This window comes from Lutra lutra, chromosome 1, assembly GCF_902655055.1.
Source record: "Lutra lutra chromosome 1, mLutLut1.2, whole genome shotgun sequence".
NCBI lineage: Eukaryota > Metazoa > Chordata > Mammalia > Carnivora > Mustelidae > Lutra > Lutra lutra.
This window is the reverse complement of record NC_062278.1, coordinates 201,066,670-201,092,701: the sequence shown is the minus strand read 5'-3', so window position 1 is coordinate 201,092,701 and position 26,032 is coordinate 201,066,670. Positions and strand designations below refer to the sequence as shown.

At 49.8% G+C, this 26,032-nt stretch overlaps 1 protein-coding gene across 1 annotated transcript in view; it reads left to right on the top strand.

Moving 5' to 3' along the window:
• The window catches only part of CACNA1D (calcium voltage-gated channel subunit alpha1 D), a 299,526-nt gene that overhangs the window by 204,843 nt on the left and 68,651 nt on the right, over window positions 1–26,032 (top strand). The window contains 12 exon segments of the mRNA XM_047691769.1: window positions 6,857–6,944; window positions 7,208–7,267; window positions 8,296–8,322; window positions 11,583–11,743; window positions 12,665–12,890; window positions 13,026–13,233; window positions 15,851–15,971; window positions 18,921–19,035; window positions 19,408–19,477; window positions 20,365–20,431; window positions 21,176–21,323; window positions 23,858–23,987. Coding sequence (XP_047547725.1) covers window positions 6,857–6,944; window positions 7,208–7,267; window positions 8,296–8,322; window positions 11,583–11,743; window positions 12,665–12,890; window positions 13,026–13,233; window positions 15,851–15,971; window positions 18,921–19,035; window positions 19,408–19,477; window positions 20,365–20,431; window positions 21,176–21,323; window positions 23,858–23,987 — 1,421 coding nt within the window.

The following is a 26,032-nucleotide window of genomic DNA, read 5'->3' as shown; positions in this document are numbered from 1 at the left end:
ATGAGAGCCCATACGGGATGGGGACGTTGTCATGGAAACGTTGAGCTCGTAGGGTTTAGGAATTGGAACAAGCCACAGGTGGTCGGACTGAAGGCTTTTGGAGCAGATGAGAACAGAGAGTATCAGACATAAGCTCCCCCCCCCCCCCCCCCGCCCCCGGCCTCTGGAGAGCGCACTGTGGGCCTGAGAAGAGAGGGAACCTGTGTGGTTGGGGGAGGGGAGTAGGGGCATCCACTTAGGGCCTGGGGGCCCGGGGCTGGCTCAGACAGGCTTAGTGTGTGCAGAGGCTTATGGAAAGAGCTGGCCTTGGTACAGGCCCTGGAGGCCTCTGCAGGAAGAACAGGCATCAGGTATGCAGGACATACTGTCACTGAGGTAACACAAAAGCATTTCCAAAGACTGACAGAGGACCTAGACTCTGGGGCATTACTGTGAGAAGATGAGAGGTCTGTCTCCAGAAGAAAAGAGTCCTCCCCTTGGTCATGTAGGTGCCTGTTGTCCTGAGCAGGGGCTCGCACCGTGTGATTTTTTGAGGATATTTGGTAGCTTTCTGAGGCATATGGGGAGAGGAAGAAGCCTCATATTTTCAGGAAACTTTCCGTTTTGAGTGGGGGAGGTCTTTTATTGACTGAGATACCCAGACACCCTAACAAAGGCCCTGGATGAGGCGGGGGTGGGGAGGGCCCTAGTGGGGGTGCGGCATTCCTCGTGTCATTAGTCACGCAGAAGTAATTCTTGCCAGGGCATCATTCTTGCTCTAACACAGAAACCTTGGTCTGGCCTTGACCCACATTCCCCAAGAAGAGGCTGGCTTCTTCACAGCAACCAGAGTCTGTTACCTTGTGACGGCTAAGCGTGTCACTACTACCAGGCACGGGCAAATTCCTTCAGGGGATGTCATGGCACTTCACATGCTTGTCAGGAAAATAAGATAAAAAAAACCCAGGAGATCTTAGCTTCGGATCTGCTGTTCCCAAGAAGGCAGCCATGACTGTCACTGCTCAGCTGTCCAGCCTCCTGCCCCCTCCCGTTGAGAGGGAGGCATGAGAAGGGTTGGAGGCAGATTTGGAGAGGCATCCCTGACCGTGCAAGGGTGCCTGTCCTGTGGAGAACAGGGGCGCGAGGCTCCCAGAAGCCCAGGACATCTGTGAAGGAGGCTGTTTGGTGTGCCAGGCTCAAAAAGGAGGCTGGGGTGTTCAAGGCTCAGCTGGCATGGGTCCCCGGGCTCCAGTGGCGTGTGAGCGCTCTCGGGGAGTGGGGGGTGAAAGGGGGTGCTGCTCCCTTCCCCAGTGGCTCTGCCTGGAGGAGACTTGGGAACGCTTCTCCTGAGTGGGCTTCCTGGTTCCTGGCGGCCCTCCTGAGGGCCACTGCGCAGGGGCTTCACAACACTGCTCCTTCCCTGCTCTCTGCGTTGAGCTGGGGGACGGCAAGGGAAAGCCACCTGGCACTGGTGAAACCAGACAGCCTGTGGGTGTTTCCTCTTTAGAGCAGTTCAAGCAGGTCAGAGGTATGTGGGTCTTACAGATAATGTCACCCAACAGCTCATGTTCTAGATTAACCAACGAAGCCCAGGGAGGGAAAGGGAAAGGACTTGTCCCCACAATACTACTGACAAAGGCCCAGCTTCTCTGACATTCCTCTTTGTGTCTTTTGACCCGAGTAGCCTCTGTGATGCTGTGCCTGTTAATAGTGAACATAATTTTGGGGCTGCCTATTTCAACCCACATGCAGACCCATTCACCACGGACGCACCATGGGCACGCACACTCCCATCCATGAAATGCTAGCTAGTTGTGCTGGCCTGAGAAACCGTGTGTTTTCCCACCGTATTTTGTGAGGCATTGCCCATAATGGCATCCGGGCCCAGCAGCAGATCTTAGCAACAGCATGGCATGCCCTCCCTAGAGAGCTCCAAGTACCCCGCCCCCCCCGCCCTGCTCCGCCGAGGCCAGGGTAGCTTTCATCTGCCGGGCTGCTGTCTGGCCTCCCCTCCTCTCCGGCAGCAACCGTCATGTCCTTTGCTCGGTGCGCCCACATCGAAGCCTCAGGTTCTGGCCTGCAGCTCTGGGAGATGGCAGCACCTGGGAAAGCTCGCGAAGCCTGGGCCTGCACTTCCCCAGGTTTTCAGCAGGCAGGTTGCAGTGCACGTCAGCACCCCATTCTAGGTATAGGCTGGCCCTAATACCTGGTTTCACCCCGGATTCTGGGAATAGTTTTAAAACTTGAATTTTTAAAGCCTCTGCCTTCGGCTCAGGTCATGATCCCCGGGTCCTGGGATCGAGTCCCTGCATCGGGCTCTCTGCTCAGCAGGGAGCCTGCTTCCTCCATTCTCTCTCTCTCTCTCTCTCTCTGCCTGCCTCTCTGCCTACTTGTCATTTCTGCCTGTCAAATAAATAAATAAATAATCTTAAAAAAAAAAAAAAAAAGGAAAACTTGCTCTACTGAGCTCCTGAGTTCCCTGGAATGTGTGAGGGAAAGGATTTACAGCTGCTCGGCCTGCAGATGGCCCCTTGGCTTACTTCTGCCTCTAGAGGGCGTGGTGGGACTTGGGGCGGGGGTGGGGGGCTGGGCTCCGCCTGCATCCCTAACCAGCCCAGGGCTTGTCAGCAATTACTGTTGACTCCGTCCCGAAGGGGACAAGGTGCTCCCCCTGCACACGGGGCAGCCATGAGGCTGTGGCAGCCAGTTGGGGAAAGGGCATGTGTTCCAGGAATTTCCCCATGGGCCTACTTATGTGGATTTTCGTAAAGTCCCAATAGTCACCACGGCAACTTGACCTTCATTCTCTCTCTCTCTCTGCTGGGGTGGTCTCCTGGAGCCGGTCTGGCTGTATACCAGGTTTCTGGGGGTTAACTGAGGTCATCAGGACAGCAAACCAGGCTGATGGACAGTAGGCTTGATTGGCTTTGGAACTTTTAACGTGTGGCATTCTGAGGATCTACCACCATATCCCAACGTGTACCAGCATATGTAAGTAAATTAAGTATGATTTTTTAAGGGCATACCAATATACATGTCAACATGTACTGATACCAAAACGTATCCCAGTATATCTGAGCACACCCTGCGGGCACAGGGGGCATGGCCAGCTGGGAAGCTGGAGAGCTTTCTCACACCTGAGCTGTGCATCCCAAGGCAAGTTGTCCAGGTCTCTGATCTGTGAAATCGCAGAGCTGCTCCGTGTGATCTCAGAGGCCTCTTCCAGTTCTAATAGTCTGTGATCCTCCTGTCTTGACAGTGAAAACACAGATGAAGTCCCATTAGGACGAAGTGAAGTGAATCTGTCAATTTTTTAGCATTAAAAAATAATGAATGCGAGACGCCTGGGTGGCTCAGTTGGTTGGACGACTGCCTTAGGCTCGGGTCATCCCGGAGTCCCGGAATCGAGTCCCACATCAGGCTCCCAGCTCTAGGGGGAGTCTTCTCCCTCTGACCTTCTCCTCGCTCATGCTCTCTCTCACTGTCTCTCTCTCAAATAAATAAATGAAATCTTTAAAAAAAAAAAAAAAATGAATGCCCAGTACGAGGGAAGGGTGAAATGCTAATGTACAAATGAGCTCCTTTTGCCTGTGGTGTGGTCTCCATACCGTGGGGAAAGGAAACACTCCCATGTGACTGGGAGGGAGAGGCTGGAGCAGAGAGAAGGGCTGCCAGGGCCCCATCAGAGCCAGGTTCCTCTGCACGGGTGAAGCGACTGGATCATGGTCCATTTCTGGGACCAAATGAGGTCACCCAATTCTAGCACAGTCACTGTGCTCTTCCTCCCCCTCCCCACCTCCTCAGCTCTGGTTGATGTCATTCCGGAATTGATTGTTTATTATGGGACCATGGTGCTCTCCGTGTCTAACCATTAAGACCGAAAAGTTGCTATCTCTACAGTAGGCACCATCAGACAGAAATGACTCATTCGAGATAGAAAAGTTACAAACCAAGAATGGAGGCCAAAGCTGACTCAGGTGTGCGGAAGACTGTTCACACTAGGGGTCTCTCTGTAAGCACAGTCACAGGAACAGGACCCTGGGTTTGGGCCGTGCACCAGAGTGTCCCTTTGCATCCAGGAGGCTCCAAGAGAACTTTCTTGAGGTGACAGCTCTCATATCTGAACCTCACCGAATGCCCAACCCTGTGGACCCACACAGAATGACCCAGGACTATGGGGAAAACCCACCATGTGTTCTGTCTCACTCAGTTCTGCCAATAGCCCCAGAGGAGAAAATGGAGTTTTGGAGAAGTTCAGCCACTGGGGTAGGGGTGGGGGTGTTAAACTGGGATCTGGCCGACCTGAGCATCTGTTCTTAGCTCCCAAAGGATGGAGTCCACCTGGGGGGCAGGGAAACTTCTCTTCATCCGCGCAGCCCTGACATCATGCCACACCATTAACCTCTCTTGGTTACTATCTGGGGAGTTCTCCTTTATTTCTTATCTTTTTACCCACTTGGTTCTTATGTCCAGGGGCCAGCTAGTACATTTCTGTCACTAATAGCTGGCATGGAGCCAGAAATGCAAAATGCCCCCCACCCCGCCCAGACAGGGTATAATTTACCTGCTTTGATCAGACGGTTGGAGAAAAGATGCTTTAAGAATCATGTGCAGCAGGCGCACTGCTCTTATCCTGGGACGTGGCCGCAGAAGCTGAAAAGCCACAAAGACTGAGCCTGTTTGGAAGAAGTTTGCTCTTTTGGAAAGAATACAGTCATAGGGTGATTGGTGGTAGAACTGGTGAAAGGCAGAAGTGGCCCTCGAGACTGCATAGTTAGCACCACTGCTCTCCGCGTGGGACACTATAGTCCACAGTGAGGTTTGACTGTGCCCAGCCCAGTCAAACGCTAACTGGGCCTCCCCCCACACACCACGGACCCCCACTCCTGCCCCAGGTCACATGCTCTCAACTTCTGTCCCCTTAGTAGTGACAGAAAGTGACAAGAAAAACTTCTGTTCCACAGAGATGACTCACGGTCATATCTGTAGGAGTGTCCCACTGTAATTTTCTTTGTCATCGAAGACAAGGGTGACCTATGGGAGGAGCCCATAGCAATGAACTTCATTGGATTTTATAACATTTTCATCTTTTCAAGTCAGTCATGGAGAAAAGGATTGCCTGAGCAGCTTTGTGCTTGTGTGTGTGTGTGTGTGTGTGTGTGTCTTTATGGAGCTTCTGTTCAAGATTTTTCTGTGGTTGGGTTTTGTGTGTTTTTTTAGGTTGTTTATTTTTGTCTGTTTTTTTGTTTTGTTTTTTGTGTGGAGTCATAAAAAAGTGAATCAAAGTTTGTAGTTGGTTTGTTTTGACTTAATTGAGGAAGAAAGGTTATTCTAAGAGAATACCAGTAGTGTGATGTGTGTCTGTTGTTTTGCTCGTTGTGCCTTTGCCGCCTTTGCTTAAATGCTTCTGGACACAGCTGTGGACTCCCACCTGGGCAGGTGCCGTGTCTTGGATGCCCACAGCGGGGAAAGGACTCTCTGGTGCCCTCAGAAGAGCTGTTTCTCTGCTCTCTGGGTCTCTTGGGTCAGGCCCACCTTTATCCTGGTCATTCACGGTGTCCCTGGCCTGAGCAGGGCCCACAGACCTGCAGACACAGCACAGAGGTCATGAACCCAGCTCCTCTGGGCCGTGTGCCTGGGGTCCTCAGGACCACCTATGGCACCACAGAACCACTACCAGCTTTTGAAGATCGAAGTGGAGCCATCCTTGCTAAGAGGAGCTGTATAGGCAGAGCACACAGGGGGAAGACCTTCCTGTTGATACCACAGATTCTAGAAGATGGTTGCTACAGTTCAAAGGGATGCATCAGGGCAAAGAAGTGCATGTAGTTGGGTGATTCCCCCCCATTTCTATCTTCAGTGACCCCCCTCGCTGAACCCCAGGGCAGAATTCATTATTCCTTACTGCAGGTTTCCAGAACTCCTTGCGTGGATCCCCAAGGTGGCTCATTTTGTAGTTCATGGAAATCTGTGGGCTTTCCATGGCAGGTGCAATGTTTCGTGCCCTCCCTCTCCTTCGTGACCCAGCTCCAATCCCTGCTTAGGATGTCGATAGGGTTGAATCAGGTGGATGAGAAATAATGCCCGCATGCCCTACGGTGGTTCTCTGGGCCTCCCAACACAGTCGGTGCACCTCCTCTGCTCAGGGTCCGGCTGCAGAGGGGTCAGACATGCCTAGAGACCCTGGTGACACTGAGACCATGGTCAGGCTTGCCTGCTGGTCACCGGTTGGGAGAAAACCTTCTACCCATAAGACTGTACTTCCTTTTTGCTCTAGTTCTGGCCGGTGTGGAAAGACCCTTCTGCATACTGTCTTCACAAGCTCAGGGGAACTGAGCAGACCAATTAGCTAATAATGAGTAGAGTTCTTAAATTTTTAAAAAGATTGTGTGCATGGTACCTTCATGTTCTCCTGCATCCATTGCCTCTTCTACTTCTGTATATTTATGATAAGAATTCATGTATCAAGTCCTGGTCTAGTCACAGATTTTCTAGAGAGAAGCAGTTGGGACCAGTGAAGATGTCGCTCTGAGTTCTGGTGACCTCTCAATCCTCTCCTAGAAGTCAAGACAGTAAGCTGGTCCCAGGCACAGTGACTGGATTCAGTTTGGCCCCTAGACTTCTTTGCCCTAGGGAGAGTCGGAATGGACAGAGCTTCCTCCTGTTGGGGAGGGGAGGGGTGCTCCGGGGGCTTTCTCGGCAGATTGGCACATCACGGAAACAGACTCCGCCGTGGAGGTGCCTGGCCTCTCACTCTTCCTCGCCCTCCTCCTGGGCTCCCAGAGGGCCTGCCTGGAGGCAGCGATCCACAGCAGGCCCACACCTGGGCATGCAGCACCTCCAGTGTGCCAGCTAAAGCTTTGTCTTCTCCCCGCAGCCAGCATGCCCACCAGCGAGACGGAGTCGGTGAACACGGAGAACGTAAGTGGCGGAGGCGAGAACCAAGGCGGCTGTGGCAGTCTCTGGTGAGTGTGGAGGCCACTTGCCCTCCTGTTGCCTCCTGTCTTCTTAGAGGAGCACCTGTGGGGCAGGCATCCCGGGCCAGGCCTCGACGCACGAGGGGTGGGTGGGCTTACCCTGGACCCCTTGGTTCCCCTCCCCTCCCTTCCCAGGCCTCCAGACCCCCAGCATTTCACATGCCTCTTCCCCCCAGAGCAGCCCGTCCTTCCGAGGCGGAGCCTGCAGCAGGGCATGCCAGGTAACCCGGCAATTCCACTGTGTCCACTAGGTGCTGGTGGAAAAGAAGAGGCACGGCCAAGGCTGGGCCCTCTGGGTGTCGGCGGTGGGGGTAACAGGCCTGATTCTCCTCCCGGTCTGGTGTTGGCATCGGTGCTTTGACGAAGAGCTTGTATGGCACTGTGGCTGACAGAATGTGCTGCATATTTCAGTTTCCCTTCCCTGGCGGGTTCCGTCCACCTCCTGCGTGGCAGCTGGCCCCGGAAGGGCTGCCCTCCTTTGCTCACCGCACTTGTTTCCTGCGCCCTGCACCACCCTCTCCTAACAGCGGAGGGCGCCACCACATCCACCTTCCCCTCTACCCCCGTTGGCTTCTGTCTAGATGATCTGGTCCCCAACGGGGACCAGCGATGTTCTATGTGCAGAGTCCTGCCTGCTTTGGGGAGCCCATGCAGTTTGGTTTCATTTGCTTCCCGCTGGTATCCCTTAGGTCTTATCTCTGTAAAGTAGAGGCGGTGTTTTTTAAGAGAGTTTGATCATCTTGGCAGTGATTAATAAAAATGTTGTGTTTGGGGCAGAGCGCTCAGCTGTTTAAGAAGTGAATCTGCCTCTGTTATTTCGCTCTGCCCTCCCTACAACATTGTGAAGTAGGCGGGGGGATGGGTTCATCTTCCTCATTTTACAGATGAGAACACTGAGGCTCAACCAGGTGTGCTGCTTGCCCAAACCCATGCAGTTGTTGAACAGCAGAGCTGGGACTCCTAGTCCAGTGCTCTTTTTGCTGTAGCAGCAGCACATGCTGCTGCTAGAGTGGCTGAGATGCGAGCAGGGGAGGCCCCATTGACTTCATTCTGGGGAAGTGAGGTCAGGGGAGCCCCTGACAGGGCTGCGCAGGGCCGCTGGCTAAGAGTCTTCTCTTGCCTCGACCCTGGACCCCTGGACGGTGTCAGCCTGGCCTGCCTGGCCCTGACAACGCCTCTTCTCCTGCTCTGCTCTCACCCCTGCTGGTTCACTGGGGGAGCTGGGGATGCTGAGCCCAGGCTTCTGTGCATGGCTTTTCTGATCTCTCAGCTGAAGTGACCAGGAGAGTCTGCTCAAGCCTTCCTAACAGAAATCCTCTTCATTTTGTCTTTCTTGCAGCCAAGCCATCTCAAAATCCAAGCTCAGGTCAGTATCTTCTATTTTTTCCCTAAGCCTGCGTGTTGGTGTTTTACTTTCTCACTTCTCTATTCTACATGGAGTTGTTTTAGACTTGATTTTTACTCTGTGGGCAAGGACATTTCTATCAAAGAGCGGTCTGTACAGTCAATATTTAGCACCTGCCTTGGAGAGCAACGTAGCAGATGCTAAAGATGTTGCCCCAAAACAAACCAATGAGACACAACAATGAAAAACTTCTTGTCACTAGTCAGTCTTTCATATCCCCCCCCAACAATGAGTCATTTCTCAAAGAAACATACTTCTTGTCACTTTTCTGCTTAAAAGTCCTCTATAGAGAAGGAGGTTCGAGAGGTGTTCTGAGATGGTAGTGATGTTCTGTTCATTGCTCTAGATGCAGGTTACATGTTTAGTTGCTAAAATCTCATTGAACCTGTACCTGTGATTTGTGTACTTTTCCATGTAAATGTTATTTTTCAACTAAAAATGACATTTTATCATTATATACAAAAAGTACCTTGAAATGGACGTGGAAGTAAATATAAAACCTGAAATTAAAAATGTTCTAGAAGAAAACCTACAACGTCTTTGTGACCTTGGGCTGGGCAAAGGTTTCTTCTTGGATACAGCACCCAAAACACTGGCCATATGAGTCGATAAGCTTCAGACCAGAAGAAAAAAATATTTGCAAAACATTTGATAAAAAGGACTAGTATCCACTATATAAAAAGAAGACTATGTAAATACAATGTGAGTAATAAGAAAACAATTTAAAAAATGGTCAATAGATTTCAACAGGCATGTCACCACAAAGAGATAGGGAATGGCAAAGAAATACATGGAGTGACCATTGGTCACTAGAAAAATGTAAATCAAAATCGCAGTGAGACACCGCTGCATACCTTTTAGATCGTTTTTCACACCTGTGGGTCAAATTTTAAAATATGACAATACCGAGTTCTGACAAGGATGCAGATCAGCAGGAATTCCCACCCATTCCTGCATGGTGACCGGCATGGCCATTTTAAAAACAACTTGGCCATTTCTTGAAAAGTTAAACATATGTTTATCGCATGACCCAGCGATCCCACTCTGACGTATTCATATAAAATGAAGGTATATGCTTGCATGAGAAATTTTTATATGAGTTGATAGCTGCTTTGTATACAATTGCTGAAAACTGTAAATAATTCTAGCGTCCATCCGATGGTGAAGAGGCAGACAAATTGTAGTTCATTCATGTGGTGGAAGGATGTGCAGCAATAAGGAGAAAACGGCTGATAGATGCAACAGCACAAATGAGCCTGGAGAGTACTTTTGCTAAGTGAAAGGAGCCAGTCTCAGAAAGCTCTATTATAGGGCATTCTGGATAAAACAAAACGATAGGAACAAAAAGCAGATCAGTAGTTGTCAGGGGCTGAGGTGAGGATGGGTTAACTCTTATAAAGGAAAGTCCTTTGAGTGATGGAAATATTCGACCTCTTGACTGAGGTGGTGGTTAGAAACCCTGTACCTAAATATTAGTAGTTACCACATGTCGATTGTATCTCAACAAACCTGACTTATTTAAAAAGAACAATTAGAAACCCTTCCATGACTCCCTGTTTGCCAGATGGCATATAAATTCCTTCATCATTTGGCCCCTGGCTCGCTCACTGGCCTGATCTTTTGATACCCCTCCTACCCTCCCCACTCTGTGGCTATACTGGACCACTGTCTGTTTTCACCAAGCTCTGTTTCTTCCCACCTCAATCCCCTGGGCCATGCAGTCTCCTGTGGATGGATTCTCCCCCCACCCCGGTCTGCCCCCTGGAGAACTCTTACCCTCTTATCCAGAGCCAGCCCACACTGAGAGGAGCACTGAGTAGGGATTGGTAATTATTTGCCCCACCCTTGCATGCTTTTCAAGGGAAGAGGTCCCTGGACAGTGCACCTTCTTCACCTCCGTAGACCCAGTATCTGGAGCCCCGTGAAGGGTAGGATGGAGAGTGGTGCAGGGCTGCTGGGGTTGAGGCAGCGGGCCTCTAGGATTTGGGAGACACCGGAGCCTTGTCACGACAGCATAAATTGACCCAACGTGAGTCCTTTTTCAGACCACCTTGCTTGTGTGTACTGAAGTATGCATCCCTGGGGAAACCCAGCCTCGGGGGTGGGCTTCAGCATCCTTGGTGGGATTTTTCTACACTGGTCATCGTGTTTCCAGCCCGTTACCGCTGGAAACCACATAGCAAGAACAAAGCGCACTTCTCTTGTTGAAGAGTGGGCCCAAGTCTTTCTTTGCCCCGTCCCTGGGTTACGGTGCTTTCAGTGTAGCAACGCAGCTGGGTCAGCCTCGGCTGCAGCTAGGAGGCAGCCAGGGTATTGCTCTGTCTCAGGCCCCTAGAGGACATGCCCACCACCCCCCATCCATGAGCACAGCCTGCACAGGGCTGACATCGCCCCTCGATTGGCCTTTTCCCAGGACCCACTTCGCCAATCCATCCTGAGGCAGGGAACGTTTCCCACGGGGGGGGGGGGGGGGGGAGCAGGCTAAGTGGGGGGAATACTTACCCTCATCACCGGAACTGAAAGTCAGTAGAGGACACGGTACTTGTCTGTCTGGCTTGGCTCATTTTATTTGTATGAAAACACAATTCAATATTGGCTCTTCTCCTGAAGGTATATTTTGAGCATCACTAGTTAGAAAGGGCACCTGATGACTCAGTATGAAGACTCATGTCCTACTCGGCTTTGACAAGTCTGCCAGGCTCCAGAGAAACCTCCCGGATTTAAGAAAGGACCAGAAGTTTCCCTAAAAGGAAAACTGGGGTTGGAGCACTTTGCTGCCTGATAAATTCCATATGATGATCGAGATGCCGCAAGAGATGTGCACGAGAAGCCAAACGGCTCTCCGCACCCGCAGTCTGAACAGATCCATGTACCATACGGTGGGAATGTAAATTGCGTATCTGTGTACAGGCTCCACTTTGCATCTGCCGACGAATCTATGAATATCTAGATGTTTCTAGCTGGTTTGAGGACGGTGCATGGCAGCTTATGGAGTCGTCTAAAGCCGTAGGTAGGAAACCGATAGCATGATCCGGTCAAGATTACACATTAAAAGTTGTATTTAAAGACCAACATCATTCCTATGCTGTGTGTTCTCGCCTTTCCCTCCTGCACCCCCTGATCTGGGTCCTCAGAGTAAAGAACGCTAACGTCCCCATGACGTTGGTTGGACATTCAGATGCCGCATCTGCCGTTCACGGTCGCGTTTGCTTCTCTTGCAGCCGCCGCTGGCGCCGCTGGAACCGCTTCAATCGCAGAAGATGTCGGGCTGCTGTGAAGTCTGTCACATTTTACTGGCTGGTTATTGTCCTGGTGTTCCTCAACACTTTAACCATTTCCTCTGAGCACTACAACCAGCCCGACTGGCTGACGCAGATTCAAGGTGCGAGCAGAGGCTGTGTTCTTTTCATTCTGATTCAAAATTAGGGCTTCCTGAGGCTGTCCGGCTACAGTTCTGTCTTAGTTGATCTGTGTGTAGTGACGGGACATTAACAGGGGTACTGGAAGACCGAGGAACCGTCCAAATCCAGGCTGTACCCAGAGTTTGTGGGGAGGGGGGGCCCACAGCCCACATGGTGTGCTGGGGCCGGCTGATGCCAGAGCATCTCCTTGTCTTAACCCTATGACAGCCTAGGGACAGGGAATCTTGCAGTTGGAAGGGACCTCATGTCCCTTCTCCCTGTCCCCTCTGGCAGCTGTATTTTCCCATATGGTATTCTTGGCAAGTGGTTATTGCCCCTCTACCCGGAAGCCCTGTTCCCCACTGGTGCCAGACTGGAGCTCATCCCCAGAGACAGCCTGTTCTGAGTTGGTCTGTTGTGATCCATGGGGAGGCGCTATTTCTGTCCAGTTCTCCAGCCTGCTGGGTTCTGTTCTCTGTGGTTAGAAGCCACCTTGATGGACAACTGCTTCTCATGTCATGGTGCCCTAAGCAAGACCAGACTGGCTTTTCTGGGACCACTGAAACAGAAAATATAATACGCTGGTGTAAATGCGGAATCACAGGCTCGTAGGGCTGGAAAGCCTCAGAGATGGTGTGGTCAGCTGCCCCCCCCCCATTTTATAGTCATGAAACTGGGGCACAGGGAACTCAAGGGACTTCTCCAGAGTCCCACATCTAGGTGGTAGCAGAAGGGGACTAGAAGCAGCTCACAGACCATAAACATGGTGCCCAGTGTCTTTAATGGGGGCCGTCGCGAAGACTGGGGCAAGGCGCTGGGGCGTTTCCAGCAGAGACTGGTTGGGGGGAAGTCAGGGGTGGGAGTCTGAGCCACACCCATGAGGAGACCCTCTGTCTTTCCAGATATCGCTAACAAAGTCCTCCTGGCTCTGTTCACCTGCGAGATGCTGGTGAAAATGTATAGCTTGGGTCTCCAGGCGTATTTCGTTTCTCTCTTTAACCGGTTTGACTGCTTCGTGGTGTGTGGTGGGATCACCGAGACCATCTTGGTGGAGCTGGAAATCATGTCTCCCCTGGGGATCTCTGTGTTTCGCTGTGTGCGCCTCTTGAGGATTTTCAAGGTGACCAGGTGAGAGGGCGTGTACCTCGCGGCAGGTGTTTTCCGGCTGGGGTGGTGTGACGAGCAGCGGCAGCCCAGCTCCGCAATGTCTGCTGTGTCCCATGGGCGTTGTGCACTCACCCCCACCTCCATCTTGACTTGTAGGCACTGGACTTCCCTGAGCAACTTAGTGGCCTCCTTGTTAAACTCCATGAAGTCCATCGCTTCGCTACTGCTTCTGCTTTTTCTCTTCATCATCATCTTTTCCTTGCTTGGGATGCAGCTGTTTGGTGGCAAGTTTAATTTCGACGAAACACAGACCAAGCGGAGCACCTTTGACAATTTCCCGCAAGCCCTTCTGACAGTATTCCAGGTGAGCCCTCGTGAGGAGGCCGTGGGAGATGTTGCCTTGTCCCTTCGCCTCTGGGGAAAAGACAAGATGATTCTGCTGGGATTAGAGACCTCTGCCCCAGTAATGCTCGGACAGCTCTTGTGCTCCTGACGTGGATTGTCACGCACCCGACTCCGGCTGTTCAGGTGGCGTGATTTCATGTTTTTGTAACACCACTGGATACGCGGCAGGATAATAAGCCAAACACATCTGTCTGATTTTGTGAGGTTTCCAAGGTTTCGGGGAGATAGGCTCTAAGATCCTCTTTCTGTTCTTTGTGAATTTTTGATTGCAGGACAGTTTTGTGATCCTGGGCTCGAACAGATGTGGGCAAAGAGGTGGATTCTAAAAGCCCTTGTACTTTGTGTAGTCAGAGGAATCAGGGTGATAAGAGAGTTGTGACAGCCTTCCACCTCCTTACTTCTCCCTTCTGCCATGTAAGAAGGAGGGGGGTGGTAGGCTCTAACGGGTCCATGCCAGGGGGGCCTGTGCAGGTGATGAGGCTGAGAAAGAGGGATGATGGCAGGTGTACAAATGGCCCCGCACTCAGGACACGAGCCTCTGTGCCCCACCTGGCGTTAAGCCGAGGCATTCTAAACCCCCTCTTCCTATGTTGGGAGCTCAAACCTTTCCTTAAACAGAGAGTGGCAGATACATTTTTAAAGACCCATCTGCCCTTGTCGCTTTTCACACATGAGGTCTGTGAGGCCCGGAGCCCTGCCTAGGAGGCGGAAAGCTGCCTGGTGGGAGGGATTACAGACATCGAGGTCCCCTCCTGGCTGTAGCCGTGCTCAGCTTTGTGACCTTGGAAAGTCACTGTCCTTTGTGGGGGGAAAAAAAAATTAAAAAACCCAGAGACTAGAGGGAATGATCTGTAAGATTCATTTCTACTTGTTCATTTTGAGGTGAATAGAATTACTCTCCCTTTTATAGGCTATACTTTTTTGAAATATAATTTTGGGGGAGGGGGTTACACTTATTTTTTAGCCACTGATTAGTTATTCTTTTTTCTGTTTTCTTTCAAAGAAACCTGTATAGTGGTAGTAGTTTTTAGTAGTACCTGTGTGTATGGCACAAAATTCAGATGTTTACAAAAGGATATAAAGTAACAAATGAGTCTCCTTCCCACCCAGTCACCAATTTCTTCTTTGGGGAGCAACCACCCTTGAGTAGTTTCTATGTATTCTTTGAGATACATTTGCTCATGGGTGTAAATCAGTGAACTTACCTACCAGCCTCCCTCCCAGTAAATGTACTATGATGTAGATGGTAGCTCATTTTACCTGCCATTTTCCAGCTTCTCACTATTTCAAGTGTCCTTAAGAATCTGTCTTAATGGTCCATACGAGTTTGCCTCCTACTTTTCGATTCTGCATAAATTCTGTGGTGTGGATGTCCCCTAATTCCGTAGCCAGTCCCTAGCCAAAGAGAATTTCATTGTGTCCGGCCTCAGCTCAGTGGGTGACCTTGAACACACACCATGGGCACGTGTAGGAGCGTAGGTGTATGGGGTAAACTTCCCAGAAGTGGAATCGCTGTTTTGAAGGGTATGTGTCCAATTTTGACGCTGATACTGTTGCCTGCGTGCTCCCCAAAGTAGTGGGTGTTCAGACTGCTGGGTGGTTGTCTGACAGGCGAAGATGATGTCTTGTAGCTTTAATGCCTCTTTCTGTTATCAGGAGTAAACCCGAATGTCTTCTTATGTGACTAAGAGCCACGAGGTTCCTTTCCTGGGAATTTGCTTTATCTTTTGAAATCATTCGCCCATATTTCTGTTGGGTTGTGAGCCGTGACAGTTTTATTTCTTAAAGAGTCTGGTGCAGATGGACTTTCTCTCTCTGGAAGAGAGTCTGGTTTATTTATATTTACTTATTACTGTTATTTTTTTAAGTAGTATCTTTTTAAAATGCTGTTTAGGTTCGCCTGATCCTACCTCCAGGATAGACTGAGTTATCATATCATCAGTAGAGAAGTTTCCATGTGAAATTTCAGGGAGTTATTAGTATCTACTTGCTGGGCAGTTTGTAAATTCACATGGGATAGTTGGAATTCCCTGCCTCTACAAATTCAGGGGTCTAATTCTCCATTTCCAGTGTAGAGGAACCATGTGGGATCATAGGCAGCCATTGAAAGGACTGATGGCACTTACTGACACGGGATCTCTAGAGTATATTTTGAGTGGGGGGGAAAAAGGCAAATGCAGAAAATTCATAGAGTATGACATGCTTTATGTCTAATAAGTCTGAGAAGACATCAACTACCTCTTTCCTCTGGGAGGGTGTCTGAGTGCTCACGTGCATAGGGGTTCTGGAGAAAGGTCCGTCAACAGCATGCTCTCGGGGTGGGGGTGCAGACCTGGGGGGTCATCCGAGACTAGGTAAGTCTTATATGTAGTGTTGCTTTATTTTCATGTGAAGCATTAACTCCTGGTTTGTGTAATTGAAAACAGTGTTTTGAAAATTCTACCCGAAGTATTTGTTGAGCACAGTGAAAGGCAGCTAGAACCCGATTTGGGCGGCCCCCAGGGGGCTCCGGCGGGCCGTGGGGAGCTGCGGTCCTGCTGCGTGTGTGTGGGCTGACCGTGGTTTTGGCCTCTTAGATCCTGACAGGGGAAGACTGGAACGCTGTGATGTATGACGGCATCATGGCCTACGGCGGCCCCTCCTCGTCGGGGATGATCGTCTGCATCTACTTCATCATCCTCTTCATTTGTGGTAACTGTATCCTTCAAGCTGGGCTGGGGCTTTGTCCTCACCATCTCATTTTGTTTCTCCCTGTCCAAACTTCCCTGGTGGTGGTGGCCAGTGGGCAGTGGTGGTGGCGGCTGTTGGGGTGGGGAGGTGAAAGCTTTTGCCTTGTTAGCTCCAGTATCTGCCTCCTTCACTGTCACTGGGATGGCAAAGTGGGGTCAGAGTCCCAGTAGGCTCTGAGGAACGAGCAAGCTGGGGAAAGGAGCATGGGACCACGTGTGGGCTGTTCCTGTTGTCGCCCAGCTCGGTGGCCGAGCTCCTGTGCAGGTCCCAAGAGAAGGCTTAGGGCAGAGCCAAGTTGTCTTCCATGCCTTCATGCTTGGGAGGTTAGGGGTACATCTGTGTCTCTTGAGACCTTTCCTAAGCAGTGGAGACCCACTGTCGGTGGCTTGACATAAGCTCCCCGGGCCTGATTTGGGTTTGCTGATCTGTACATCTCTGGGATCAAGTCTTCACTGGCTGACTGCTGTTAGGCTCTGAGCTCCTTTCTGATTCCTTTTATTCCTTTTCCCTGGCAAGAGGCAGTCCCTAACTCTAGACTTCTGGAACTTACAATCTCTCTTTCCTTCGATCAGACCCTTTAGGACCCTGTAACTTTTGGTTGTGTCTTCTCTCTCTCTCTCTGATCTCGCTGACTGGCATAGACCTGGCATATGGGACCCTGGCTGAGGGTTTGGTGAAAGAGCGTTTGTACAAATATGTGCACACCTCCTCTTGGTCTTCACTTTTTTATTTTAAAGAATCCTATCTGGATTCTTCTCCTAAGAAGCCCCAGATTCCTTTAGCTGTTTCCCCCTTAATCTTCTCTGGTTCATTACTGAGTTGCCTTCTGGGCAGAAGCCCCAGGGCAAACTTCTAAGGACAATACCTAGAAACCCCACTAGTCCCTCAGGCAGCTCGAACACCCCGCTGCCTACAGGTGAGCTCTCCTACCCGGTTTATCCTTATAGCTCCCACTGCACATGGGGGGCCAGATCCTACTGGATTTGGGATGGGGGCTTCTCTGTCCCGCCAGCTCAACGGTAAACTTCTCAAGTCAGGGGTCTCTTCTTTGTATTCACATCTCTGTGGCTCACACACAGTCAGCCCTTGGTAAATGCTTATTAAAGGAATGGTCAGTGTTTCTTATTGTACGTTCCTCTGCGGACCCGTGGGGCCAGAGCAATATACCAGCTTTAGGTCTGTGGAGAAGTATTCCCCGGCCACACTCATTCTTGTTACGTGTTGTGTGTTTTGTTTCTTTTGTAATACATGTATGGCTCTCTGAAATGCTTAAGTAGTTTATGTTCTGTCTTCCCCAAACTAGAATAGATGCTACATGAGAGTAGGGACTCTGGTCCATCGTGTCCCTAGCACCCAGCACAGTCTGCGGCATGCTGGAGGCACTCAGATTTTTCCGAATGAATTCCAGACCCCCCCACTATTTGAGAGGGTCTGGGTAATGCCTCTCAATACAGATGATGGGTGTCTGCTCTTGGAAATAGTCTGTTACAAACTTGCAAGTCTTTCTTGTGGTTTATTACTCTGGATGTGCCTTCCAATACTCAGAAGAGTCTGGTGTCCTTGCAAGACTAAGGATACATGATTTCTTCACTGAGATCATTGGTAGGAATTCTCCATACAGTTAGTCCTGCACTGATCCCTACCTGAGTCACCATTGTCCCACGTGTATCAGAGGGGAGCTTGGGTTACCAAGCCCTCACCCAGCCCAAGATGGACTGCTTCCTTGGGCTCATTACGGCTCTGCTTAACGCATAGTCTAACATACCAAAGGCCTTTTGAAAGTTTTAATACAACTTATTCATGTTTCTATCCTCTTTAAAGACTTGAATAGATACATCAAGCATGATATCCCCCGGAAGCTATGTCACATCAGTCCCTTGTTAGGTTACACTTGTGTTACCCGGCTGAGGTTTCAGATTGCACAGGGCCTGGGGTTTCTGGGCTCCCATAGTCTTGCACGCAGATGACCGTGCATCAGCCAGGGAGAAAGCATCGTCCCAGAAGGAGCCATCTTGACTTACGTCCCTTTGATCCCGGTGCTTCTCAAAAATATACTTAACTACTGGTGAATAGGAAACAGGCATCTTCCAGGAGATTTAGGAAACTTGTTCAGAATTACTTTTTTTTTCTATCACAGGAAACCACACATATAACATTGTATAGTAAGAGCCAAAAACCTGATAGCTTGTTCAGTCACCTGACTTTTTAGGATCTGAAAAAATAAAATGCAACCACCACAGTCAAAGATATAGCAATAGTGGGGCCATTCAAAAGAACAGGTGGGCACCATCTGGCAGTACATCAGCGTTTGTGGGGGGAATGAATGAATGAGTATCCGCAGACTCTGAAGACCATTTCAGATGAGAAAGACTCAGACTGCTTTGTGCAGTCATCATCTTGAATAACGCGTAGCCTTTAAAAGGGTCTATTTGGGAAAGCATGGGCTGGATATATATGTTATAGGTACATGTGTGTTTTAAAAGAAACAAAATGCACAAAGCAAAATGCAAAACACATAACAACACCATGTTCATGGAATGGATTGTTTCATGCAGTGTGTATGATAGCTGGGAATACATCTGTGTACAGACCCACGTGTTGGTGCAAGCACACACACACACACGTGCCTATAAAAGGAAATGTTGAAGTTTGTAGGTGTTCATGCATTTTAGGTGGATCTTAATTTTGATTCTTTCCAGACTGTCTTCTACAAGTTTCTGGGGTGTTTTGTTTTGTTGGTTTGGTTTCGTTTTTTTAAGCAGGCTCTGGCCTTCTGGTCTTACCAAATGAATACAGCGCTCGGGACAGTCACCTGTTACCAGCCTTCCAGAGCACAGAGGGGTATGACGTTGCCATCGTCGACCACCAGTAGTTGCATTTAGAAATTGTGTTGTTCCCTTAATATGTTCAAACTAGATATCCTACTGAACGTCTTCTTGGCCATTGCTGTAGACAATCTGGCTGATGCTGAAAGTTTGAATACTGCCCAGAAGGAGGAAGCCGAAGAGAAGGAAAGGAAAAAGATTGCCAGGTAATCGTATTTTCACCCGAGGATGGAATCTTGGGCAGAACCCGGGCTCTCCTTCCCTTAGAGCTAAGAGTAGGAGTCACGTGGTCCCATGCTTAAAGAATCCCTGTGGTTAATTTTGGTGTCATAAAATAAATGATGCGTTTGGTGCTGATGAGCTCTCACCGGAGAATTTTAGTAAGGTGATCTGTGTAATGAACCCAGTGCACCGAGGGGAACGGGAAGCTCTGAGTGTGGGTTGTGCTATGTTCTCGCTGTTAGTTGTTTGCAGTTAAATTCTGTCCTTCATCAGGCCACTGTGGATTCCGAATCTGGATTAGCATTTTTGTGCATAGCAATACGGTTATTCGGTTTCTCGTGTTCTTTTCTCTGTAGAAAAGAGAGCCTGGAGAATAAAAAGAACAACAAACCAGAAGTCAACCAGATAGCCAACAGTGATAATAAGGTATACGTCCTGCAACAGTTCTCTGCTTTTTGTTTCAAAATGAATCTGTTGATCTCATCGTAAATGTACCATTTATACCATGAGAAGTATCCTGTGTGATGTTCTGGTGGGTGAGAGTGTGGCACACCATTATAGACACTGGCTTCCCAGCCCCCTGGGAAGTGAGTGAATTTAGAATTTAGAAATTAGAGATTCTGAGTGAATTTAGGCAGCTCGCTGGTGATTAATCAGTGTTTCACCAGATGATAACTAGCATGATAAGTATTTGACTGGGGGGACCACTTATTTTTTTTCTTTATTGGAATTGTGTCATCAGACCTGACCTTGTCAGTATCTTCTCATTGGAGGTTAAAATTGAGGATTGTTAATAGATGTCTGCCTCCAGGGGGAATCTTGGGATCGGGGATCTGGGTGCTCGGGGCTATAGTGTCAAATTTCATCCCACTCGTCACAGCTCTGGATTTTTCATTCATTTGTTTGTTCCATAAGTGGTTACTTGTTCTTGAGCAGTTACTGTGTGGCAGATACTGGAGCTCAGCAACGAAGAAGACCAACGAGGTCCCTGCGTGCATGGAGCTCGCATCCTAGCAGGGAGACAGGAATCTGCTGTGCGGTTACCATGCATTGTGCAGGACAGTGCTGGGTAGAGGGGGGCGTGGATGGTGCTGCCAGCCACGGCCGGGTAGGGGTTATAATCGTTTTCTCCTCCTCTGCCCTCAGAGCTCTGTCTGAAGTAGAGTCATCCCTGGGGACACCTGTCCGTGTGCACGTTGGAGAGAGCGTCTCTCTCTGTGCTGAACGGCAGGGCTGAGTCTTCACCTGGGTCCTCTGCAGTGCATTGAAGTCAGAGTCTCCCCTCCTCCCAAGACCTCTCTGTCATCCCCTAGGTTACAATTGATGACTATCGAGAAGAGGATGAAGACAAGGACCCCTACCCACCTTGTGATGTGCCAGGTACGGTTGCAGAGGCCAGTGACAGGCTCTCATTCATGGGTGATGTGGCTTTGCTACCATGCCGTGATCAGGGGCTCAGTCTGTGGCTGGCCAGGCCAGCTGGCGTGCTGGTGGGCGGGGAGGCTACTGAGACCATGGGTCCAGGCCCCTTGCGGAACAGTTAGCCTTGTTTTTTTTTTTTTCTTGGTCACGCAGGTAGCTTATGTAACCCCAGTTCTAGGTGGGGAGAGAAAATGAGAGTGGATCCAGGCAAGCCCCTCTTCTGGGAAATCTCTCTAGGGGGCAACCAGCCATTCCTACCATTAGCACTGCTCACCTGACCCTTTCACATCGGCTGGTGCTCTTATTGGCTGAAGTAGCAGGGACTGCAGGGGATGGGGTGTGGCGGGTGATGGTCCTGTGTGGCTTGAAGTCTCACACACAGTTTTTCAGCCTGAAGTGGAGCCAGGCTACTGGGGAAACAGTGAGGGCTGGCGGGCTGGCAGTGACAGTCCCACTGCAGATTACCTTCTGCCTGCGCTCAGACCTGGAACTGCTAGGAACCTCCTTCCCAGAACCACACTCAGTCACAGACAGGCACACTTCTCGGCACCCCCAATGCACTCAGTCCATATTCAGAAGGGTTTTGATTCAATGTAAGCTGATAGATGTGAAGGTTTACTCTCCATGTGAAATGGCAAACAGTCATTCAGCCCCAAATGCAATCATTATTTCATGTCTGTACAAAAGGTGTCTCATTTAAAGTAGGGGAAGAGGAAGAGGAGGAGGAGGAGGATGAACCTGAGGTCCCTGCTGGCCCCCGTCCTCGCAGAATCTCAGAGTTGAACATGAAAGAGAAAATCGCCCCCATTCCTGAAGGGAGTGCGTTCTTCATTCTGAGCAAGACCAACCCGTAAATACCCAGTTTCTAATTTCATTGCTGCTGTGTCTCCCTGTTACCCTGCAGATTGCTTGGGGGTTGCGGGGAGGTTTGCTGGAGATGGGCTGTAAGAGGGTGGTTCCCATTCCCCTTTTGTGCCTATGTGTTGGAGTCCCTGGGTTGTCTCTGACCCCTGTCTTCCTCCAGCCTTGCCTTTGTCTCTTCCTGGCTGTCCTGTTCCTGGATGGAGGTGCTTTTAGGAGCATGATCAGCCCCTGGGACAAGCGCCCTTCCAGATTCTCCTCCCCTTTGGCCCCTGTGCTGGCCAGAGCCCACGGCTCAGGTGTCCATGGGTTGTCACCCGTGAAGTGTTTTCCAATCCAGAGGACCCTTCCTTCATGAGTGGGTCCTTCTATTGAGATTCCTTGGGGATGAGAATCTCGTGGCCAAGTTCCCCGCAGAATCTTCATCCTGTAATCCAGTTCAGCAAATCACTGGTCCCTGTTGAGTTCTATGGCAAGAAAGGGATATTGCTCAATGATATTTTTATATTTATAGGTAGTAGCTATTCAATTCAGCTCGACGATATCCTGGTTAAAATAGCATTTCTTGTGTTAAAATGGCAGGGTGCTCACCAGGAGCACAGTCCTTACAAGGACCACAAGAGAATGACATTTATTTACTAGCTGGTTTCTAGGTTTTAAGTCATCGGAGACAGATGGCATACCGGGGGCAATGAATGGCTCCTGGAAAAGTTTCTAGAATTATAGAAGCAGTTCTTGGCTATCAGAGAAGAACTCTATGGATTTCACAGTCCCCGAGGAGACACAGGTGGGAAGCGAGGCTGCCGTCCTTAGTAACTGGAGGATTTGATGGTAGTTTTTATAATTCATCACTGTTGAGAGTTTGGGTATCTATTTTTTTTTTTTAAGAAGATTTTGTTTACTTAGAGCATGAGCAGGGGGGAGAGGCAAAGGGAGAAGTAGACTCTACGCTGAGCAGGGAGCCTGACATGGGGGCTCGATCCCAGGATCCCGGGATTTTACCTGAGCCAAAGACAGATGCTTAACTGGCTGAGCCACCCAGGCGCCCCTGGATGTCTCTTTAAAAAAAAAAAAAAAAAATGTATTCGATTGATATTACTGAAACCCACAGCTCACTGGATCTACATATATTGAAGGAATGGATTGATTTCCACCCCCCACCCCCCAAAGCTGTGAACGCTCCTGCACTTACTGTCTTGGGATGTGTTCCGCAGACTCATCTGCTAACAGTTTGCAAGCTCCCCACACCCCCACCCCCTGCACGAAGCAGCTCCCAAAGGGAGGTTTCTCATAAAGTTGAGTCCCGTTTTGAAGGTGAAAAAGGAAAATATTTTCAAGGGAAAACATACATGTATTCTACAGGCTAAAAACAACACCTTTAAATTCTAAAGTGAAAAGTTGAGGTCAAGGGTAGTCTGGCACTAACTAGCCCATGGGATGTCAGGGACGGCAGGACCCTGAAGATGCTGTCACGTGGTGCGTGAGATCCCTGTACGATTCCTGCGTGACACGACTTTTGCTGCACGGTCTCAGGTGTGCTTGGGGGTCAGGTCCAAAGTTTAAAAACAAAAACAAAAGGGGCGCCTGGGTGGCTCAGTCAGTTAAGCATCTGCCTTCGGCTCAGGTCATGATCCTAGGGTCCTGGGATTGAGTCCCGCATGGGGCTCTCTGCTCAGTGGGGAGCCTGCTTCTCTCTCTCCCTCTGCCTGCTGCTCCCCTTGCTTGTGTTCTCTCCCTCTGTCTCTCGGACAAATAACTAAATGAAATCTTAAAACAAACAAACAAAAAGCACTTAGAACTTCCACAAAACAGGAGATTTTACCAAGCCCATCTACTAGTCCTTTTCATACAGCCAGGCTGCAGTATAAGATTTTAATTTTTATTTTTAGCCGAAGTATAGTTGACATACAGTATCGTGTTGGTTTCGGGCATACAACGTAGTGATTTGACAAGTCTATACGTTACGTGGTGCTCACCACGATGACGTCATTACTGTGTTATTGATGAGCGTCCCCGTGCTATATTGTTCATCCCCATGACTTGTTTATTTTCTGGCTGGAAGTTTCAGCCATTGCTCTCCCTGTGAGCTGCTGCAATGAGCTCTGTGCTCAGGTTCCTTCCTAAGGAGGAGATAGGAAGCCATGGGTAGGGGGAACGGTCACCGTCCAACTGGTTTGGGAATTTCCGTCAGTCCCTACTGGCTGCGTCACCTTAAGAAATTTCAAAGGCGTAAGCCTCAAGTTTCTCCACTTGCAGCCCGACAATAATCCCCACTTTTAAGGACTTGATGACTGATGTCTCCAGGAAGCCCACACACAGAGCCCTAGCACTGTGGGCCCTTAGGGTCTGCCTTCTGGGACTTTCCAGGGGCTCACAGTCTGGTGACTGGGGTTGGCAGGTAGGGGCACAGACAGCACAGCAGACCGCTGTCCTTTGCCTGACCTGTCACCACCAAGTAGTCCCAGCACACAGAAGGCACCCGCCCCACCTAGGGCTGTGTCCATGCAGCGGCTTTCCCTACAGGATCCGTGTGGGCTGCCACAAACTCATCAACCACCACATCTTCACCAACCTCATCCTTGTCTTCATCATGCTCAGCAGCGCTGCCCTTGCCGCGGAGGACCCCATCCGCAGCCACTCCTTCAGGAACACTGTAAGCCATGCGCCGGGGCAGGCGGGCGGGTCATCGGCTGGGACGAGCTCTGGTCTCTCTGGCAGGGGCCATCACTCAGGCAGGGCTGAAGGCTAGAGGCGGCTTCTTGTTCACCCGGAGGCAGCTGGTGTTAAGGGCCTGCATGCCAGGGGGGGTTGTGTCTTAGCAGGACAAGCCTGGTTTGAATCCTGTCCCCTACCTTTCCTCTTAAATACTCTGCAGTAACTCAGTGCATTCGGGAGCCCTGCTTCTCCTTCTCTTGGTCCCTTGCTGCCAGCATTTTGGTCCCTCTTTCCCCCTCCCTGGCCAAATTCCCATCTACACCTATCTTGAGATTTCTGCCCTGTTGGAAACATCCAACAGGAGAGAAAGGAGAAATGGAACCAGGTATGTTGTATGCCCAGAAGCTCGTATTTAAGGTTGGTGGGAAGACGTCTAGCCCACACGGGACCACTTGGTCTCATCACCGGGGGAAACATAAGTTAGGGGCTGATGGCGTGTGGAGCCCCATGGTGAGGTGGAGAGGAAGAACCATGCTCTGGTGGGGCCAGGAGGCAGTTTTGCAAAGAGAACAAGTCGCCAGTTAAGTTTTCTGTTCTGGGCTGCTCGGAAACTGTATCTAAAATAGTTCTTGCCTAAGCTCTCCCATCTCAACAGTTCAGTTCGTTCAGCACTGAGAACATCCAAAGACTGAGAATGCTTCAAAGCTTCAGAAGACCTATAGTCTGTTGCCTGCTCTGGCTTGGATCCTGTAGTGCAGTTTCAGGCCATTATCAGGAAACCCAAGAGAGGGAGGCCCACAGGCATGCGAGGCCCTGGGCACTGTTGCCTTGCCTGGTTAGTACCTCTCTGTGGTCATCAGATTTTTAGAGATTTGAGGATTAAGACAAATCCCCAGATCAGCCTCCCAGGATTTTGATTGTGACCATCAAAGCCTTGTGTTGTATGTTTTCATTTCCAGGGCTGTTGGTTTGCAGCCTAGCAACCCGAGTTTATCAGACTGGTAACACATGGGCACTCTGATATGCAGATTTTAGAAGAACTCCCCTCCTAGGGCACATGTTGGTGTTGATGCGAAGAGGAAGGCCCTGCACCCGTCCCAAATCTGCACTCACAGGTCAGGGCTTATGTTAGAGACGCTGAGGCTGTCTCTAGCTCAGTGTTCAAATGGAACGAAGACCTCGGTGTCCTTGAGGTCCATCATGGAAATGAATCACAAGGGGAAGAAGCTGCTTGGAAAAAAAATAAAAAAATACCATTATTGACAGAGTATAGGTCAGGAGCTAGTCTAGAACATAGACTGACAAGGAGTTAATTTACATGGGACCTCGTGTTCTCATTTTTTGTTGTAATTACTTCCCCATGAGTTTATTTCCCTGCCCTTTTTCCAAGAATGTTATTCTTTTTAAACAGATGCATGTATGTGTACATGTAGTGCTTGCAAACTACTACAGTGTTTACTGTGGTAAGAATGCTTAACATGAGATCTACCCCCTTGATAAATTAAGTGTATGAGCCAGCATTCTTAACGGTAGGCGGTAGTTGTAGAGCAGGTCTCCAGAACTTACTCATCTTGCATGACTGAAACTTGACACCCATTGAACGTCTCCCCATTTCTCCTTCCCCCAGCCCCCGACAACCTCCCTTCTTCTTTCCAACTAAGGGTTTGGCTACTTTAGATGCCCCCATGTAAGTGGACTCATGCAGTGCCTTTGTTGTTGTTGTTTTAACCTTTGCTGAGTTATTAGTGGAAGTGGGATGAATGAGGAAAGAACAGCTTGAATCCAGGAGCTCTGGCCTCCGGCACCAAGCTGGATTGCTGGTGTGGGGGCCACGGTGTCTGCCTTGGCTACGTGGGTAGTTCTAACATGAACAGTCCTGCTGTGACCTAGGATGGAGAAAGGGCCAGGGGCTTGCAGTGTGCTGGAAACACCTTCTTCGCCTGGCTAGAAACACAAGTATACAAAAGGTGTCCTACAAAATGTAGAAATCTCAAAACAGAAACAGTTGGGACAATGACTGCCCTGTGGAGAACTTAAGCTGAG